Source organism: Gobius niger (assembly GCF_951799975.1).
Source record: "Gobius niger genome assembly, chromosome: 1".
Classification (NCBI taxonomy): Eukaryota; Metazoa; Chordata; class Actinopteri; order Gobiiformes; family Gobiidae; genus Gobius; species Gobius niger.
The window spans coordinates 47,769,691-47,789,253 of record NC_136852.1 but is presented as its reverse complement, the minus strand read 5'-3'; the positions used below and the strand labels follow the sequence as shown (position 1 = coordinate 47,789,253).

Here is a 19,563-nt window from a genome sequence, read left to right as displayed (position 1 = left end):
GGGCGGGGCAATAGGGCGGATAAGTGTGATGTCACGTCCAAACTGTTCTGTTATTTTAACCTCTTGAAAACAATTTGTCACCTCAAGGTCCAAATCCTCCTCAGATCAAATAATATCAATGAGTGTAATGTGTCTTTTTTTAGTCTAAAGGTGATCATATTCTTTATTTAATTACAGGTCTTAATAATTACAGTGCAAGTTATGTCAAATGTTGAAAATTGCTTCAGGAGATTTTATGGGTTTCAGCAACACTATTATTTTTCTGTCATGGCAGCCATTCATAGATACAGACGGCAAGAAAATACGTCATGGAAATCTTTTTTTCCCACCCTGTTTAGACGTTTTGTGGCAAACTATAAGCACATTTAGCACACAAATGTAGTCAGGTCAAAATCGGGCATTATGAATGTTTTTTCGCAACAGATTTTCCTCTAGATGTGATAAAACCAGCACTTGAAACTAGCGGTTAGCGCTAGCATGAAGCTAACATTAGAATTTCGGTTAGCATTCATTCCGCCATTAAACCACATTGTTCCTTTCCGTGTCTCTGTATCTTTAGTTGGTAGAAAATACAAACATATTTCAGCATTTGTAAAAGTAATGGTGGAGTCTTTGTTTTCCCTCTCGAACGTAGCCATTTATGGACATTCCCAAAGATGCCGTCTGTATTTATAGGACTAAATTTTCTTCACTAGACACACATGAATAGTGTATGAATATGGAATTCAATCGATGGGTTTCAAACACATGAGTTCTTTCTGTTTTTGAATTTAATTGCTATGGCAACAGCCCTCCTTTCGCATCACTTTGGTGGAACAGACACCATCACTTAACTGCCCTATATAGTTTTGCAGGGGGGGGAAAGGGGGACTAAATGAGGGGAAGGGGGGTGTCCCATCAGAAGAGGCTGGTCAGAGTGGTCTGTGACGGGCTCCTGCACTCGTGAACGTCCAGCCCGACAGGCACCGAGGTGAGGACGGAGGTGACCGTGGGCATGGTGGGGTTGGTTAAGTCTGTGAGCGTGGTGGGGGTGCTGGAGGGGCTCATGGAGGCGTTGGAGATTTCTGAAGCGGGACCCGAGGGTGTCCCGCCGGGCAGCGTGGAACCGTCCGAAGCCTTGTCCACTCCGGTGCTCTCCTGACGAAGCAAGTTCCTCCTGAATTTCGCCCTGGCGTTCTGGAACCACACCTACGAAAGCAGAATAATACGGTACCGTTAGTGATGAAGGCTCAACTCGACAGGAATAAGGTTCACATCAAGAACAGGGATGAGAAAGTGGGTCCATCTACTTTTAAAACTACATGAACAGTGGACGAAAGAAGGTTTGAGCACTGATGGGATCAAGTTTGCTGAAGATAACGATATGGCAAAAAAAAAAAAAAAAAAGAATAATCTTAGTTTACTTGGTCACTTTGTAATAATATCCGCAAGATCCTCGAGGTAGGGTGTACTCGGAGTATAAATGAATGACCCAAAGACAAAAAAAAGGCTGGGAACCACTGATTTAACGCACACAAATCTTCCATTGTTTCATCCAAACTCCACAACTATACATTTTCTACCAAAGAAATGTAAACCTGTCGATTAAGCCTCAGAAATCTACACTCAACTTTCATCCATTTTAGTGATTCACTTCTTGTTTTAGATCGCTTCTTATCATGAGTGTTTAAATTGACAGGGGAAACAATTATCAATTTGTAATCATTGACAAGGTGCGAGCTCCGTCCAAGACAATAAAAAAGAGAAATCTTCCAAAACAACACAGCGCCTGTTAAAATGACATGATATCTTTTTTAATAATCCCAATTAGATATTACAGAAAGTATGAGTGGGCGTCTTCATTCAAAAACTGGCATTGTTGTCACTTCTGAGTCCAAGTAGATCAAGTGATGCACAAGCCGGTCCTTTTCTTTTTCCTACATAAAGGCTCATTGTTGTGAAGATACAGACACCAATTCTTACGTGGATTGAGGTAAATGAATATAAATGGTAAATTTAAAACAAAGGGAGCGAGACAGCTCCAGAATTTTCATATAATAATTCGGTAACACTTTAGATCACAGCTCCATGTGCAGGTACAGGGAACAAGAAGGGAAGTGTAACAAAGGTGTACAATGTGTAACAAAATTGACCGTATAACTAATGTGCAAATACGTTGTACCTAATTACTGGCTCTTCAATGCCCAAATAGTGCGTTTTAACTAGGGCCCGACCGATACATCGGCTGGCCGATATAAGGATATTTTCAATATCGGCTATGGGCCAAAATCAGATAAAGACTTCCCGTTTTCAGCACCAGAAAGAGCTGTGTCAAAGCTTTAAAAACAACTTCCTAGGCCTCAGGGGAGCAGAGAAACACCTATTTTACATATTTTTGTTCATAAACTTTTGTGTGTAATTTTCGGAACCACAAGAGATAAAGACTTATTGTTTTTCTGCTGATTTCTGTCTTTCAAACAAGATCCCTCTGAAGAAACTACTAAACATAATTATACAGCGCCCCCTGCTGTCACAGTTCAACACTGACACATTTAGAAGCTTCATACACAGGATTATAGACATTATAGGATTATAGATAAAATATATCAGTGGTGCATACCGGCATCAGCCAATCAAAATACCCGATATTTGTTTAGTTTAGTTTATTGAAAGGACAGTGTGCAGTTACATTAAAACGATGGCTGCACCAGATTTCGCACTATGCTAATTTCCATCTGCAATCCCCAGATCAGTCGGCTGATATGTCCATATATTTCTGTGATAGAAACCTTTACTCTAATAATAAATGCTTAACTTTAGGCTATTTGAGAGATTAAAAAAAACAACATCAAATAAAATATCGGCCTTTATATCGGCTATCGGCCATGCCAACCCCCTTCATATCGGTATCGGTATAGGCCCCGAAAATCCATATCGGTCAGGCCCTAGTTTTAACATGGAAAAAAAAAAACGCTAAATATTTATTTTCAGATTTGCAAACATTTCATAAAGTAGAGGAAAAAGAATTAAACAAAAAAGGAAACTTTTGAACAAAAGAAAATGTCAATTTCTGCCAAAACATGTTTTGAGCCCATAGTTTTCGTATTTTCGATGAACTCATATGGGTAAAAATAGTCATTTTCAGAAAAAAAAAAGATTTAATGCCAGCTTGAATCCAATTTAGTGCTAAATCACATTTAAGGCCTTGATTTAGGCACAATTTAATGACTTTTGATGCTTTTGAATGCCGCACGGAAACCCTGTAATATGTAGCTACACATGAGCATGGGCTGTAATCTAAAGTGAGACAATACCCGTGTTACCAATATTTTTTATACAAATATACAACCATTTATACTTCCTTATACGTATGCTGCTGTACATAATTCAGTTCTTTGGCTTTGCTGGTAGCTGCTTTCCTTGAACCCGGACTCTCCTATACCTCATCTTTGCAACATCCCATGCAGCTTTGTAGGCAGCGGCACAATCTTCAAACAAATCTTATAGAAGCCGCCCATTACCTCCTCCCTGTATACTCTCTTATTAGCTTATGCCGCGCTCACACAGCATCTCCCTGTGTCTGTGGAGTTTGGATAAAAGAGCACTTAAACACACAAACTGTGGACCAGGGTCACTTTAAAGGCGAGTTGTGCAGGAGGAGAAAAAAAAAAGCCACAGGTAGAAAGGTAGATAGTGAGATATGGTGGATCACTTTTATGTTTGCGTACAGAGTTACAAAGCTGTGGCCTCCTGCATTTAATGAGGCCTCTCATCTCGACAATGCGCACGGACACCACTGGCTGCTTCCTGCGCCTTGAAGACGGGAAGGAAGTAGGACTTATAAAGTACTTTTTATTATTCACTTTTAGAAGTCACTTTTTGACTCTTCATTGCACTTTTTATTTATAACACAATTTGTTTTGATGAGTCTAATATACTTTTTTTTTTCGAAGTTACATAGCATTAAGTGGGGTTTTAAAAAGCATTAAAAGTCATTAAATGTATAATGTCAATATCAAGGCCTTGAATGTAGGCCTGTCAAGAAAACAGAATTTGAAGTTCGATATATTGAGCCACGAAAACATCACGATAAACAATATTATCAAAGACCATTTAATGTCATAGAAACTGACTCTACAGCTTAAAAATGAAAGTAAAGTACTTGATCGGCTTTACCCAATTCGAAAAGAGTCTCGACTGGAGGGTTTACAGCTTATACGCCTGTGTAGCGCCTAATTTGAAAGCTAAGACCAACAAAACTGAGCAAAGATTTTTCCTCATTGTTGACGCTTTTTTGTCACCTGTTTTGTCACATTTCTGTTGCGTTTTTGTAACTGTTTGGTTGTTTTTCATCACTTTTTCGTCCTTATTTTTTTTTTTTACGCCTTTTTCAAGACGCTTTTAGATTTGGGTAAAGTCGAACTGGGTTTGTGAGGTTAAAATATCTCACAATAAACATGAAATGCGACCTACTTAGAGTAAGAAACATAGTATTACATGAGAAAAATAAGACAAAAAGCATTAAATTTGACTTGCTTTATGCCTGTTATAATTGGGTTCATACAGGAAGTAGATATTGAAAAATCCTTCTGGAAAATGCTAGTACACGGAGTTGTTGTGGCAAAAGTGCACTATTGGCTAAAGATCCCCCTGCAGACTTTAGTGGTTGGTATCTTCCACAATCGAAACTACTTTATCTGTATAACGAAGCGCTGCAAAGGAGAGTGAGTAGACATTAAAACTCGTCTCTCACCTTAAATGACTATACATGATTTGCTAATGACAAGCGTTCAATATAAAGCCAAGGAGTGAAAGATTAGCAGACAAACTCTACTGGCTGGAAAGCAGGCATCATTATCCCCCCCCCCCCCCCCCAATCCATGGTCCCTTTAATGACGGACAGACAGACTCGGCGGCTCGAGACTTGCGGCACGTTAGCGCGGACATGATGTTGATAGAGCCGTGGGATGCGGCGGCAGCAGAAGCTTCAGTAACAGCCACCGAAAAACTGAGACGCATCAAAGCAAAACGCGCCTTTGTTTTCTCCCAGCGTTAATTAAAGCCGCGGCGTCATTTTGCGCCTTCATCTTTTTCTCAGTAGAGAGAGAGAGAAAAAAAGAAAAAAAAAACATATTCAGAAGCTTTTTGTCTCGTTTCTTTCTCCCAGTCCCCGAGATAATACTCTGTCGTCTTTGTGGAAATCAAACCGGGCTGTTGTGCTTTCTGTTCTCTGCATGTTCCACTATAAAGATGAGATTTCACATCATCTGTTCGCTCAAATTCTATCACTCTAGTATTTACTTTTCACAAGATTCTGTTCGGAGTATATAGCACATAGTATATAGCACACAAAGGAAAAAAAATATCTTAGGCTGTATTTGGTCAATGTGGAAAAAACACCACATTAAGATAGTTCTAAGAATACGAGAATCTTATGCATTTCAGATCGCGTCAGTAGAGGCTTAATCTACAGGGGTAGCAGGTTTTATACTGGATTAAATCCCAACGGAAACATATAGTTGTATTCAAATCACACTGAAAAAGGGACGAGACTTTATTTGCACAAGAAAGTACCGTCTCTCCTCACATACTGTACATAAAACAAGGTGATTGTTTCAGACCTAAATTTAGAGTAACTCTTATTTAAAGGTATTAAACACAGTTTAGGCTTCTGTAAAACGGTGTGTGTTTCCACATGCTGCAACAGAACCTTTTCATACATATTTCACACATTGAAATATGTGTGAACATTGGTCTTGTCAATTTAAATCTATAGTATAGTCTAAAAATACAGCATGTCAACAATACTTATTAGTATAAGTATTTATAACTTTCATCTGTCATCACTTGGTATTTGAGGCAATGACCAGCTGGAATTTTATGTGGCTCCGCACTAGAAGTGATCTAAATAGGTGCATTTTGCTTTAAATAAATATATATGCCCTTGATTTCAGTAGGTAAGTAAGAGAATCTGCCAATGAAACAAGTTTTTTTGCACATAAACAAGACAAAAATATCTTATTGCGCTTAAAATTAGATGATGAATTTTACTTGAAATGTATGTTTTGTTTCTCATAATGAGCAAAACTGCGCATTCCATTGGCAGATTTTTTCTACTTCACAAGACAAAATTACTCATATGTTCTTAATTCAAGTCAAAATTACTCATATTATTAGTTTCAGTCAAAATTACTCATTATTCTTAGTTCCAGTCAAAATTATTCAAATTCTTAATTCAAGTCAAAATTACTCAGTTCAAGTCAAAATTACTCATATTCTTAGTTACAGTCAAAATTACTTATATATTCTTAATTCAAGTCAAAATTACTTATATATTCTTAGTTCCATTCAATATTATTTAAATTCTTAGTTCCAGTCAAAATCACTCCTATATTCTAAGTTCAGGTCAAAATTACTCACATATTTTTAGTTCATGTAATTCTTAATTATCGAGATATGACTTTTTGCAGTGTGTTTTTTCTTTTGCGACATGGAAACCGGACATATTCCCATGACTGGCTTGACTTGGACTCGCACTGATTTGACTAGACTGTGTTCAAGTAGCATCATAACATTGTGGAGTTTACAATCCAGTGCTGGGCAGTAATATTTAATATAATGCTGTCCAGAGGAAGTGATTTTGCTCTGTTATAAGGACATTCAGCCCCACGATTACTTCGGGGGTTAAGGGGGGACCTATAATTCCTGACAAATATTGATATGGTTCTTTTATTGTCATGATATTTCTTTCCAAATCTATGCCTCGGTCATAGAGCAGCAGCCCTCTGTGTAAATGTCTACAGTTTAAGATGGGATTCTGGTGCATTTGATCACAATTTATTAATGGATATATTAAAATACTGGAGATATCGTTCACATAAAACATTAAGGCATTATGTTGTATTTACTACTTTTACTACATTGGTTTTAGCTAATATTATATAATCTATAAGCAATATGAGTTCCTTCTAAAATAGCAGATTTCTATAGCAACTGTTAGAGTTTAACGTTTCAGGGTTCTTGCTCTTTCGCTGAATAAAAATATTAACAAAACATAAATTCAACACAGCATTCAAACCATAAAGGCGAACCTCAGCCCTCCTTAAGGCTAGTATTTTGATTTATACCAGTGTATCCTGAATTACTGTATGTGATTGGTCTGCTTTACTTTCCTCTCTGGCAAAACACTTTACACAATTAACCCAAGTCTCACAAGTCATTTATCACGTTCAAAATAGACTTATATTAGTTTACCTTAACGTAAAGCCTCACCACAGTTCAAAACACCATGCCAGCTTGTTTATAGATTGCTGAAAGTCGTCCAAAGCTTAAGTAGGCTCTCCTTTGAATCTCACTCACTGTATACTGTATACTGCACTTGGACTCAGACCGGTTTGGATTGGACGCCTGATGGATTCCTGCACCCCTGTTGGCAACTTGGCAAAGCACTCCTGCTAAGTGTTTACATATAGAAAATACCAGAGGCAGGAAGTGCTATGTTACATTGCGGGCAACTTTATGAACTGTCGGGGGCAATATCAAGTCGTTTCATCACTTCGTGCTTTTGAATTCTCCTTGATAAACTCTCTTTAGTTGGGGATTTTTTAAATAAATTAAACACAATTTCTTATACTTGTTTTTACACTCAGTTCAGTCCTGAAACTCATTTAACATCTACTCCCTACAAATTAAAGCCACACTGCGGAAAATTCCAGTTTACTGCACACGTTACTACGTCAAGCAATTGTTACACAAAACATATGCTCTGCTAGATCAATGCTTCTCATACTGTGGGGTTGTGAAAGTAAAGCGTAATGTACGTCCAATGTTTAGGCCCAATCATCATTGTTGTCAGTACATTTATTTACATTATTCTTTAGGTTTTTTCCTATTTTTGTAATGCTTGAACAATTTCACTTTCAAGTAAATTGTGTTTCGTGTTGGTTGCAAGTCGTGTGTAGGGGTGTCACGATTCTGAATTCATGAGTCAAGATTGTTGTGAGAAAAAGGATTGCGATTTTACATTTATTCCCGATGATCAAAATTAAGACAGAAAATACTGAGGATTTCTCGAAACCCTTTTGCGATATAACAAACGCGATGCTGCACATAGTTCTTTTGGGACTCTTCTTTTGGCAATTATCATGTGAAAATGGATGGGATTTGCTCTGCACAGTGGATTATTGAACCTGCCGTGGATTTCAAATGTTTCTTCAGCCTTTACCTTTACAAACACACTACGGCTCATGAGACTTGACAGCGGTTAACTTTGGATCCTAGAATTCTTACGATTAACCTGTCGTGAGCTTTTATAACCGTGGGTATTAATCTTGACATCCCTACTCATGTGTTATAAAGGATATGCCAACACGCACTTCTAGAACAAGATATTACTGAGAATTCCATTTTTCAGGTTATTTTCAGTGGCATCAACGGTCCGCAATAATATCGTTTATTACGATATTACTGCCTCTACCTTTGTAGTCAAAATCCTTTTTGTCGCATAATGACACTTTGGGTTGACCATACACCAGTGGTTCCCAACCGTTTTTGTCGCGCGTACCCCTTGAGTTGACCGTTTACACTCAGAGTACCCCTCGAGGATCCTGCAAATATTTTTGTAAAGTGATCAAATAAATTCTGATTATTTAGAGTGTGCCAAATGTGTCAAATTCAACTCTTTTACTGAAAAAGAATGAACTTCTCTTTGGAAGTCATATTGAAATTCTTCTCAGTTTCACCTTTCTTACATCTGAAACAATTCCAATACCCCCGGCTAAGAGGTCAAGTGGATTTTTCAACAATAACACTCCTTTTCAAGTAGTAATACTAAAATATCAATGCTTACATACAACCCATGAAGGCGTCTTTTTACTTCTACTTTAGTCACATTACTTTAACCAAACCACAACCAAGCACTAATTCTAGCAACTCTCCCCGCCCCGTTGTTGCGTTGAAAAAACAAAAAACGACTCTTCACGCCGCGTTATTTACCTGTAGGACCCTCTTGGTGAGCCCGGTCTTCTGCGCCAGCTGCTTGAGGTCCTTGGCGTCCGGGTTGTGGTTGATGGCGAAGTATGATTTCATGGTGCGGAGCTGGTGGTGTTTGAAGGAGGTGCGCATGCGTTTGGTCTTCTGACTGGAGCTGTACTGAGAGTCGCGGTCCATGGACTCCCCGTCGTTCTCGTTGCAACTCAGAGCTGAGGGACAAAAGCAGGACGTCAGCGAAAGGTACGGGGGAAAGAAACGAGAGGCCGAGCTGCGCAGAGGTCAGGGCTGTGCACCAGGACTGGAGCACTATTGTTTTCTGTCCCTTTCTTATATATATCTTACGTTGATTTTAGCTTGACGGCCAAGTAACTTCCTTTAGAGCTCACCATTGGTCTGTACTAAAAGATTTTTGGGATTGTACATGAATGCATATTTAAACACAAAAACGATATGGCTCAACTCCAACAGTAAGCAATTCCTGATAAAACTACAAATTTAAAATAAAAATACTGTACTGCAAATCTCTAACCCTAACCCTAGCTTACTTTACTTTTTATATATAACTTTAACTGCTTAGTTTCACATTGCTTTTGATAATAACTCACATTTTCCATTGTGACTCCCACATCTGATCATTCACACACATCAACACACACACACATAACGAAGTCACAAGATCGATGTTGTATCTACATACTGTGTGCTTTGCTTCAGAGCCGACAAACACTACACTACCCAGAAGGCCACAGTGTCTGCGTATTATGGACCTATGGAATAATGCATGGAAGGTGTAGTGCTAAACTGTAACAACACACAGCAGAAAATCATTTTGAATTAGCGATTTCAAATTTGAATTAGCAAGGAAATACATTTACCATCTGTAGGTACTCCCGTAAATATATTTCGACACAGAAGTACTTTTAACCGCTTAACGCTGTGTGTCGCTAATTCACAACACACCACTTCCTGCAAGACTCCACTTAATTTTGCATCAGCTTGAAAGCAAACACGCCCTAAATATACATATTTTTTAGATAATTGAAAATAAATTCAGGCATCAAGGGGTTAATTCTCTTCATACCAATTTTCAGTAAACTTTCTCGAAATGCAGACCTTCTCCTTAACCACAACCACATTTATAACTGCTCATTATCAGCTCACATTAATGTTCAGCAAGGAAGTGATCACTGTGTACATTTGCGTTACCATTTAAATCATGAATGTAAAACGATATAATGATTACTATTCTCTGTTTACAAAACCAACTGGCAAAGGAAGACCGAAGGGGACCTGCAGTATTTTCTCCCAAATATCAAGCCATAATTGCATTTGTTTCGAACACTCTTTGGACATTGAGTGATGACAGCTTAGCCTCTGCGTGCATTATTAATCACTCATGTTTTCCCACATTTAAAAGTCTGAGCAGTTTTTCGAAACGAGCTCCTTCCCTCTCATTTCACAGCGTCATATGAATGCAGTAAATCGTGCACTCATGCGCTTTCCCAGGTAACGCAGTCCATACAAAATCACTTTGATGAAGCCAACTCTCGTATTTTAATAATTGTTGCATGCACAGTGACAGCGAAACCACATTTGGAATCCACACAGTCCACGTGGTAACAATTACATTTGAGAGTTTACCTTAAAAAGCTTGTATAGTTTTCAAAGACTTGACTTTTTAAAAATGTTTTGCAGCGTTTGTTATTTCAGTTCCTTATTGGAAATTGGATGTGACTTAAGAAAAGAGAGAAGCAAACTTTCCATAACGTGAAACCATGACCAAGTTTCATCCTTTAGATTCTTTCGCTCTATTTATTTTCCAGAATATAAAGAAAATGTCTCCATAAAGTCGTCTCCTGACTAGTGCAAAACTCTGATTATTGCGTGCACTCCAAGCACTTTAGGACAAGTTTAAAAACATGTCACACGTTTCCTCTGTAGTTCTGTAAAGGTGTGATGTCTTGTGTCATGCAGTGAATAGTCAGCGCTTCCTCCGCTTCGTGTCAAAAAAAATCAATGGAGTGCAAGACCGAGTGTGTGTGACCTGACATCTGTTTCTGCAGATGTGGACCGTCCCCTGCTCTCTCTCTCTCTCTCTCTCTCCCAGCTCTGGGCCTACACGAGTCGCCTTTCTCATATAAAACATTAGACAAAATACCAGCACTTTGTTAGAAATGCTTTGTGAGTAACATCTCCTCAAACCGTTACTGCGATGTGTTTCACGACCCTCGGCCATATGTTCGTACTATTTTAAACGTTGCACGGCATGAGGGTTTCGCCAAAATGTGTTACGGATAAAATGCATTACGGTTATAAACTTGTGAGGGGAAGACGTAAGGAGTACATTTCCTTTGCAATCAGCTAAGGAGTCCATCATGCTATCTTTCTTTTTGTGCTAATGTTTAATGCTAATGTAATGTTGTTTACATTTGTGCTATTCCTGCCTTTGTAATTCCCCCCCCCCCCCCCCCCCGATGAACTGACAGTATTCTTTTTGCATTGTGTAAAAGTGAACACATAGTGAAATTAGAACGGTTATTACACGCTGCTTTCCGCCCCCAGCTGAGAGCGGTTTCTCCAGTTCTGCTTTTACCCAAATCGAGCTCATTTGAAAGCTAAGACCGACAAAACGGATCTACGATTTTTTCCGTTGCGTCATCGCCGTGTTGTCGTCACTTTTTTCGTTGTGTTTTTGTCTCGTCTCGTTTTTTACATTGCTATTTTGACACTTTTTTTCGAGACGCTTTTAGATTTGGATAAAGCCGGGGTGAGGTTATGGCAGGGGGGGGGGGGGGTAAAAGGTTACGCAGTGACCCATAAAGGATCGCGTTTCATTACTCATTGATTTTGATGACATCGTGCTTCGTTTTTCTTCGGGTTACTTCCGGCTTACTTCCAAATTCCAAGCGGACACAACTTATTTGATGATTATATGGGGAATAATTGCAATTGTTGAAAACGGTTGTGGACACTGCGATAACTGCATTATTATTATCACATTTCACTGAACCATTTCAACACAGCAGTTACATTAAAAAAAAAACGTATTAAAAAAAAAATCACAGTTGTTTGACCCAAGACTAGTCAATCAGGTCTGAAATGACCTTAGAAAAATCCTAAATAAAACCGAACTTGAGCACACCTTTTGAGTTGACGTGGTTTTTTTGTTTCCAGGTGCAAGACCTCAGTGATCTTGCAATATCGCGGCCTCGTGTGATGAAAGACATCGCGTCGCCATATCGATCATTTAGCGATAGGCCACGTCATAGGCTACGAACCCTAACTTTTACATCCCCACTACAAGCCACTGCATTTCGAAAGCAACGACACTCTAACTTAACCACTTTCCCAGCCACTCCTCTCCACAGCCTCCATCCTCTTCCCCCCCCCCCCCCTCTCCCCTTTGCCTTCCTCTTCTTCCTCTTCTTCCTCTTCGTATAGCAGCAGAGTCCCCCCATATCGCGCGCTCCGATGCGAGACACACATGCAGCATTTGCGCGCTCGCTCTATACAGCCTCGTATATCGGTCCCGTGCGCTCCAGTCTTGTCTGCAGATTTTTTCTTGGCACGGGCGGAAGTGTTGCATGCGCGCCTAACAGTTCGAAATACTGAACGCGAGCTCTTCCGAATGCAGAAGAGAAGAGAGAGGGGAACGGAATAACACGTCTCTTAATTAGGCCCTGACAAATGCTGCTGACTGGACCCGGCATATGCTGCATGCGTTTTAAAGCCTCGGCGCGGTCTCCTTCCTCTCCTCTGCCTGTCTCTGATTTCTCTCTCACTCACTCTCTCTCTCTCTCTCTTTCTCTCCCTCTCCCCCTCTCTCTCTCTCTGCTTTTTTCTCCTGTCTATTTGAATGCCACAATTATAAGCAAAGTCTCCCGTATGGCGCGGCCCGGGCCCCCGCACAGGTGCTGTCAGTTCCCGGCGCGGTCGGAAGAGGGCGCGCTGCAGCTTTGAAACTCGGGGCCCACAGTGTGACAACAAAGACGATTTTTTTTTTTTTTGCCTGCTTTTTCACAAAACAAAACGAAAACAAAAGAAGACTCTCCTGGCTGCAATCAGTTTGTCTTTGGAAGTTACGTTTATGAAAGCAAGTTTTAACGAGGGTGTCATAGTTTTGCCTGTGCTTTCCGAGTCATCTTTAGATTGCTTACAGAAACGGAAAACAAACTACTCTTTCTTTTCTTTTTTTTTCTTTTTTTTTGCTATACATAACGCCAAATCTTGATGGGGGGGAGACACTGCAAGAAAACTTTTGATTCGGTTTCCAGTTTTTTGCGCCTGTTTGCCCTCGCTTTCATCCGGAAAGCAATAAAATGCCTCGTCTTCACAGTGAGGTGTAAGGTGTGAAAAATGTGGCACAGGCACAACTTTTCTCTATAGATTCATATGCTTTCTTTCCCCCCCTCACACTCTCTCGGTCTTATTTGTAAGTCAAAGGGCTTTTTCAACAACTTCTCCCTATCATGGTTTTATTTCGCTTTAAACGACCTCCAAAACACGACAAATCGGGCAGATGCTTTGAGCAAAAACAACATATTCTACGAGACGAAATAAAATCCCATCATACAATTTCCTATCTGTCATTTGCACAAATACAGATCATTTAAGCCATATGAAAACGTAGCATGACAGTGCAGTGCATTTTCTTCTTTCTCACCTATATTTCAGCAATCTACTATACAACAAAAACCTAAAACTCCAAAAATATGGGACAAGAGCCTGGCCAGCCAAGAAAATACACCGATTAGCGCATCAGACGTAATGTTTATCTTTTCTTTTTTTTTTTTGTTAATGGATAGACATATTACATGTTTTGGCAATAGCAGCTTTTTTTTCAGGAACCTAATGTCTTTCTCATTTTGAAAGGACATAACGGATGCGGTGAATGCATGGAATAACGCAAACAAACTTAAGAAAAAAGAAAAAAAAAAAGAAATCAAATTCCAGAGGCAGCGTTTAGTGAAAGAAAGTGATTGTGCTCCCCCTGCTCTCTCTTCCAGTGAATAACTCATCAAATCACATTGATCTGGCTGGTACTACACACCCGCCTTGGCCCTGTCCCAATGCAAAAGGGGGCTCCAGCCGTGCGTGCGTGTGTGGTGTGTGTGTGTGTGTGTGTGTGTGTGTGTGTGTGTGTGGAGGGGGTGGGGGTGGGTGTTAGGGTCTGTAGATGTCTATGCGGCCTGACAAGTGGAAAAGGGCGAAAGCAAAAGCCGGAACATCAAAAAACTTCAGCTTTTTTTTTATCCCCTAAAGAGGACAAGGAAGGGGAGAGGGGGGGAAAACAGAAGAAGAAGTAGAAGAGAGAAAAAAAAAACAACGCGTTCTCTTCTCGCAGACTGAAAACGTGACTATAATCTAAGCTTATAACAGGTCTGACAGATATCCGGGGTCGTGCATTTGAAATTTAAAAAAAAAGGGTCTTCTTCATCGCGTCTAGGTCGGTGTCGAGCTAAAACGCCGCCGTGGCACAGAGCAAAAAGGCCTGACCCGACCCACCCCCGCGTGAGCGCTGAGAATGAGTTCAACTTTGGTTTTAGCCTCCACAGCCAGGGCAGGAAGCTTTCTGTTCAAGCTTATTCATGCACAATGTTTTGGCCTCATTTTTCCCCAACCAGGAACTCCAGGCTCGGGTTGAAAACATGTTTTTAATAATGGGAAAACACAGGGGCGGACAAGAATAGGAATGCAGCTGAAATCTTTTTTTTTTTTTTTGGAGAAGAAGAAGAAGAAGAAGAAGAAGAAGAAGAAGAAGAAGAAGAAGAAGAAGAAGAAGAAGAAGAAGAAGAAGAAGAAGTGGCCACATAAGAGTACTTAAGTTTATGAAAGTGTCGCTAATAATAATGTGTATTTGTGTTGTGGGATGCAATATGTAATCACAGGGGATTGGAAACATGGCTAAGTACGTGTCTAAGTTGTGATAAATCTATTCACAGAGTTAGAACAGACACATAAGCCCTATAGGAATGTTCAGTTAATCTGTCAGCCCTAATCAGCTTCTGTGCGCTCTGCATAACTCAGGACTCCACCACCATATAAATGAAACGAAACGATTACCTATTACTATTATTGTAAACTATACCAGCATAAACGAAACGATTACCTATTACTATTATTGTAAACTACACCAGCATAAACTAAACAATTACCTATTACCGTTATTATAAACTACACCAGCATAAACTAAACAAGTATCATTGTTATAAACTATATCAGTGTAAACGAAATGATTACTTAGAACCCTTATTATAAACTGTAGCTACCAGTATAAACAAAATGATTACATATTGCTATAATAATATGAACTACAATTTCCTATTACCATAATTATAAACCATACCAGTATGAACTATGACCATTATGAAGTGCTCTCTATTTGACATGTGTAAATGTGTTGGGGTCATAATGATTGAGACATTAACATTCAGTCTTGGTCTCTAGCCTAAACTTGACTTTTTGTTTTGTTTTACGCACATTAGACGTGTGTTGTGTTGTGTTGTGTTGTGTTGTGTTGTGTTGTGGTTTTACCTGCGTTATAAGCCGCTAGCTCAGCTCCAGGGCCGGGGCTTTTCCTCTTCCGTGGCCGGCCTTTCTGCACCGTGCCCACGCCGTTGAAGTAGGATAGTCCGAGCGTGTTGGCCGGGCCCAGGCCTTTGTGTCCCACCACGTCTGCGTGGTTAAAGTGAGTCTGATATTCTCCCTGGATGAGAGTCTCAAAGTGCAGGCGGCAGTACACCAGGCTGTCCTTCATGCCAAAGTGGTCCCCGGTGGTCAGCATCTTGCTGCACGTGGTGCACGTGAAGCAGTTGAGGTGGTAGACCAGGTCCCGCGCGCGCATCACCATCTCGGACGCAGAGATGCCCAGGTGGCACCGGGCGCACCTCTGCACCGAAAATCTTCTGCGAACAACACAGACACGGCATCAGCGGCTGCACAGGCCAGTGCGGGTCACAGGGCAGCTGCACGCGCTCCAATTAAGTTTCCATAAAGTTTGAGTGCGCGCAAACGAAACAGTCTGGCGCGATTCAACATCAAATCTCGCCAAAATAGCTCTTAACAAACTATTTGCCTCTTATCTCGTGATCTTTCTGTTTTTCTGTTCTTTCAAATAAAGCGGGAGCAGCTTTTGTGACACGCCACGTGATTCATTTTATTCAAAAGCGACAAATAAGGTGCGTCATTACGCAATAAAATCAATATTTGCATCAGAATTGTGAGACTTTTTCAGATGCGTTATTTACACATAAACTCTTGGCGTGTTGTTTCGTAAAATGAAAGGCTAACATCGTCTGCAGGTTTCAAATGTTAAAGCTCCAACAAGTTCATCAATTCTCACTAAATACGTCTTTTAAAAAACGATTTGGTCAGTATAAAAAATAACATGTTGTCGTGTGATTTTCCAATGCTCCACTCATTGCTTTTGTGCCGAGGGACTGCTCCCTCTCTCCCCATGAGAAAACTCGAGCTGCTTGTTATGTGCAGGCTAACACTTAACAACCGCGTTGGCACCAGAGTGTGCTCTGAAACTGGCTCATTTTTATCTGCATGGACTGCTTATCCCCCTGCTAACTTTAACATCTAATCAAGAAGAAAACCAGGGGAAACGTTTAACAAACCACAGTCTCACAAAAATACGATAAAACAGTGTGATGGAAAAATGGGCACAAATCAACAATAACGCATTTTAAAATGCAGCAACAGCAGCATCTTTCCTGGATACACAAATAAAATGCATGCTCCGAGAACAAAGCTCAAAGTGAACACTTCTGGCTAAGTTCCTTCATGTTGGCATGTGTCGCTGGCCCATACCTGTAGTAGTCCTCTTTGCAGTAGATGGAGCCGTCTTTGCTGAAGCAGGTCAGCTCTGACTCCAGGTTAAGTTTGCACTCGCAGCACTTGAGGCAGCGCATGTGCCACTGTTTGTCCACGGCCAGAAGGTAGTATCGGTCCGCGATCTTCCGGCCGCAGCCCGCGCACAGGGCCACGCGCTCGCTGCTCAGGCACGGCATGGACTGGACAGAGAGAGAGGGGCACGATGTGAACACACGGTCAGGAAATGTAGAACCGACACGACGGCGATTACACGACTTTTAGTCTGGGCTTTACATGAAAATACACTGGATAAAGCGGTTAGTATAAATATCCTCTCATGTTTATCCTGCAGTTTAAAATTAACTTGGCTAAAACATAGTTGGTCTGCAAAACATTACTGTAATATAAGTGTCTATTTCAATAGCATATTTAACGTGGTAAATGTGGATTTTTTTATTTATTTTTTTGCTGTGCAAAATCGTGCGTAATTACGTGCGTAAATTAAACTGTCAACCTGAACAATTATAACTTTAAATCGTTATTGTTTTAAAACCATGATCTGACAGGGAAGAGTTTGTATTTTGTAGCCTCTTATGAGGAGAGTCAAATAGTAGTATGCAATTAACAATTTGCCTTTACACGTCACTCTTAAAAATACATTTTAAAATGTAAGCGATTATTTTTGTTATCGTTAGTTTTGTTTTAGTAAATAACAGCATTTTAATAAGCCACGTCATACGTTAACTCAAACATATCTCAAAGTAGTTATTTTGTAAATAATAAAATTACTATAATGATTTTTCCCAGTTGTTTACATTTGTAAGAATAATTAATTTGTAAATTATTTTTATTGTAATGTCACTTTTACAATTGCTATTTAATAACATTAACTGAAGTGAATAATTAAGCAGTAAGTATTTAATAAAAGGCTTTCTCATCTGGAATTAAATCAGACACTGACATGTCTCTTTTTGATCACATCCACCACTATTTAAGGACTAACTGCGTGGGCCTCGGAAGTTTATCAAACATTAATTAAGGCTCATCATTTGTCTCCAGAAGCTGGTAGTTGCGCCGCGTCCTACCGTCTCGGACTCGCCCATGTCGATGGCTGAGCTGATGGCCGATGACTCGCTCTTCCCTCGCCGCTCCATCTCCTCCACCACGCCGTGGACGTCGCCTCCAGGGAGGCCGTGGAAGAGCATGGTTGCCGCAGAGGGGAGGATGTTGAAGCTGTTCTCTTCGGATCTGCAAGCCAAGATATCCATCAGAAGCGGTCACGCCACTCCAGAAATAAAGCAGTGCGTAAAAAAAAGGGGAAAAAAAGAAGCCTTTTTTCTTATGCTGCTGTGACAAGAGCGGTCCAGATCGGAGGAAACTATGAGACACAAACTGGACACGTGTTCTCCACACTACGTCTCATCTGCCAATGGAAAACCGTCATCCGAATCTGTGCACCTCTCATTCCTAACAAGCTATCACCGATTCATTAACAAGCCATTGATTTCGTTCCAGCCGATCACAGCGTATTTCTGTAATATTTCTATAGCCTCTCTGAGCTGGTTTAAAATGAACGTACCAACTGTGGAAGCCCCGCTGCCTCTTCCCCCTCCTCCTGCTCCTCAAGCCGGGACTAATATTTCAGAATGTCGGCAGTCTGCGAGGCATTGGCACAACAAAAAAAAGATGTCCCTTTTTTCCGCGCAGAACAGTCAGTGCAAGTGGCAGTGCCAGAGCCGGGCAGCAGCTTCAATCTACAGCATGACAAGCGAAAGAAAAATGTATGTCCAAAAAAAACAAAAAAACACACACACACAGCAAAGGGAGTCGTCTTCTTCTTCTCCCTTTTTTTTCACCCCCTTCGCTTTCTCCAGATTAAGTCCAAGTTTATAGCTGCTCGGCGAGTTTCATTGAGAACACTTTTACAATCCCTCGTCCGCGGCCGTGTGTTTGGTTACTGTTTGTCTCGATCAGGGGCTGGTGCGTAAAGAAGCTCTAGAGGAGGAGTTGGCTCCACGTTCAGCTGATGATAGGCGAGAGTAACGCTGGCCCCCCAAAACCCACAATCCTCCTTCTCAGGTCCCGCTTGGACTCCCCCTGCTCCTTATCAACGGGGGCCCTGTTGCGTCACCACGCACCATCCTCTCCCATTGGCTGCGCGGTCAAATTGTGCGCCTATATACTACTACTTCACCGGTCGCTCGCAGAAATAAAGAAGCAGCCGTTTGGCGAAGGAGCGGCTGTATGTGTGTGTGTGTGTGTGTGTGTGTGTGTGTGTGTGTGTGTGTGTGTGTGTGTGTGTGTGTGTGTGTGTGTGTGTGTGTGTGTGTGTGTGTGTGTGTATGCGTGTGTGTGTGTGTGTGTGTGTGTGCGTGTGTGTGTGTGTGTCTAGGAGCGAAAGGGCTTTTTCTTGTTCGGGGCTGGATCTCGCTCAGGAGGGGGGTCTGCTGGGACTTTTTTTTTTTTTTTTTTTTACCCCCGAGGCGCAGCTCCATGGCACCCGCCGCTCTGCGCTCAGCGGAACAAGTGGCAGCAAGTGCAGCAAACAGGAAGAAAAGCGCGCAGAGTCGATTGTTTTGAACGTCGCCATGGCTCACGCGGATGCAGAAATGATATATCTGTTTTAAAACACAATGAATCTAAAAAAAAAAAAAAAATCGAAATGCTATATCAGGAGTGAATTACAAACGGTTGTTTGAGATGATTTCCACGGCCAATAAGGCGAACATGAAGTATCTGAACGTTTCACACACGCGCACACAAACCAATTAATAA

General features: G+C 40.8%; 1 protein-coding gene across 3 annotated transcripts; it reads right to left on the bottom strand.

Annotated features, from left to right (window-relative positions):
- Positions 1 to 386: 386 nt before the first annotated feature.
- Positions 387 to 18,877, bottom strand: lhx2b (LIM homeobox 2b). Of its 3 annotated transcripts, XM_079580631.1 has the most exons (6): positions 18,368 to 18,876; positions 17,874 to 18,036; positions 16,786 to 16,988; positions 15,505 to 15,875; positions 8,974 to 9,179; positions 387 to 1,188 (listed from the first exon to the last, which is right to left on the bottom strand). In XM_079580631.1, the coding sequence occupies exons 2-6, from the start codon at positions 17,991 to 17,993 to the stop codon at positions 898 to 900; spliced, it is 1,191 nt and encodes a 396-aa protein (XP_079436757.1). In that variant the 5' UTR covers positions 17,994 to 18,036; positions 18,368 to 18,876; the 3' UTR covers positions 387 to 897. The 3 variants fall into 3 exon arrangements, with proteins under 3 accessions (XP_079436757.1, XP_079436756.1, XP_079436755.1); XM_079580630.1 differs by having other exon boundaries at positions 15,505 to 15,872; positions 17,874 to 18,877; XM_079580629.1 differs by having other exon boundaries at positions 17,874 to 18,876.
- Positions 18,878 to 19,563: the final 686 nt, after the last annotated feature.

Excerpts from the sequence above, each read along its gene's own strand:
- lhx2b (XM_079580629.1), bottom strand. The coding sequence starts at position 18,056 with ATGGATATCTTGGCTTGCAGATCCGAAGAGAACAGCTTCAACATCCTC. Across the intron at positions 16,989-17,873 it reads ACATGGGCGAGTCCGAGACG|TCCATGCCGTGCCTGAGCAG; the intron begins GTAGGACGCGGC and ends CTCTCTGTCCAG. Across the intron at positions 1,189-8,973 it reads TCACCAAGAGGGTCCTACAG|GTGTGGTTCCAGAACGCCAG; the intron begins GTAAATAACGCG and ends CTGCTTTCGTAG.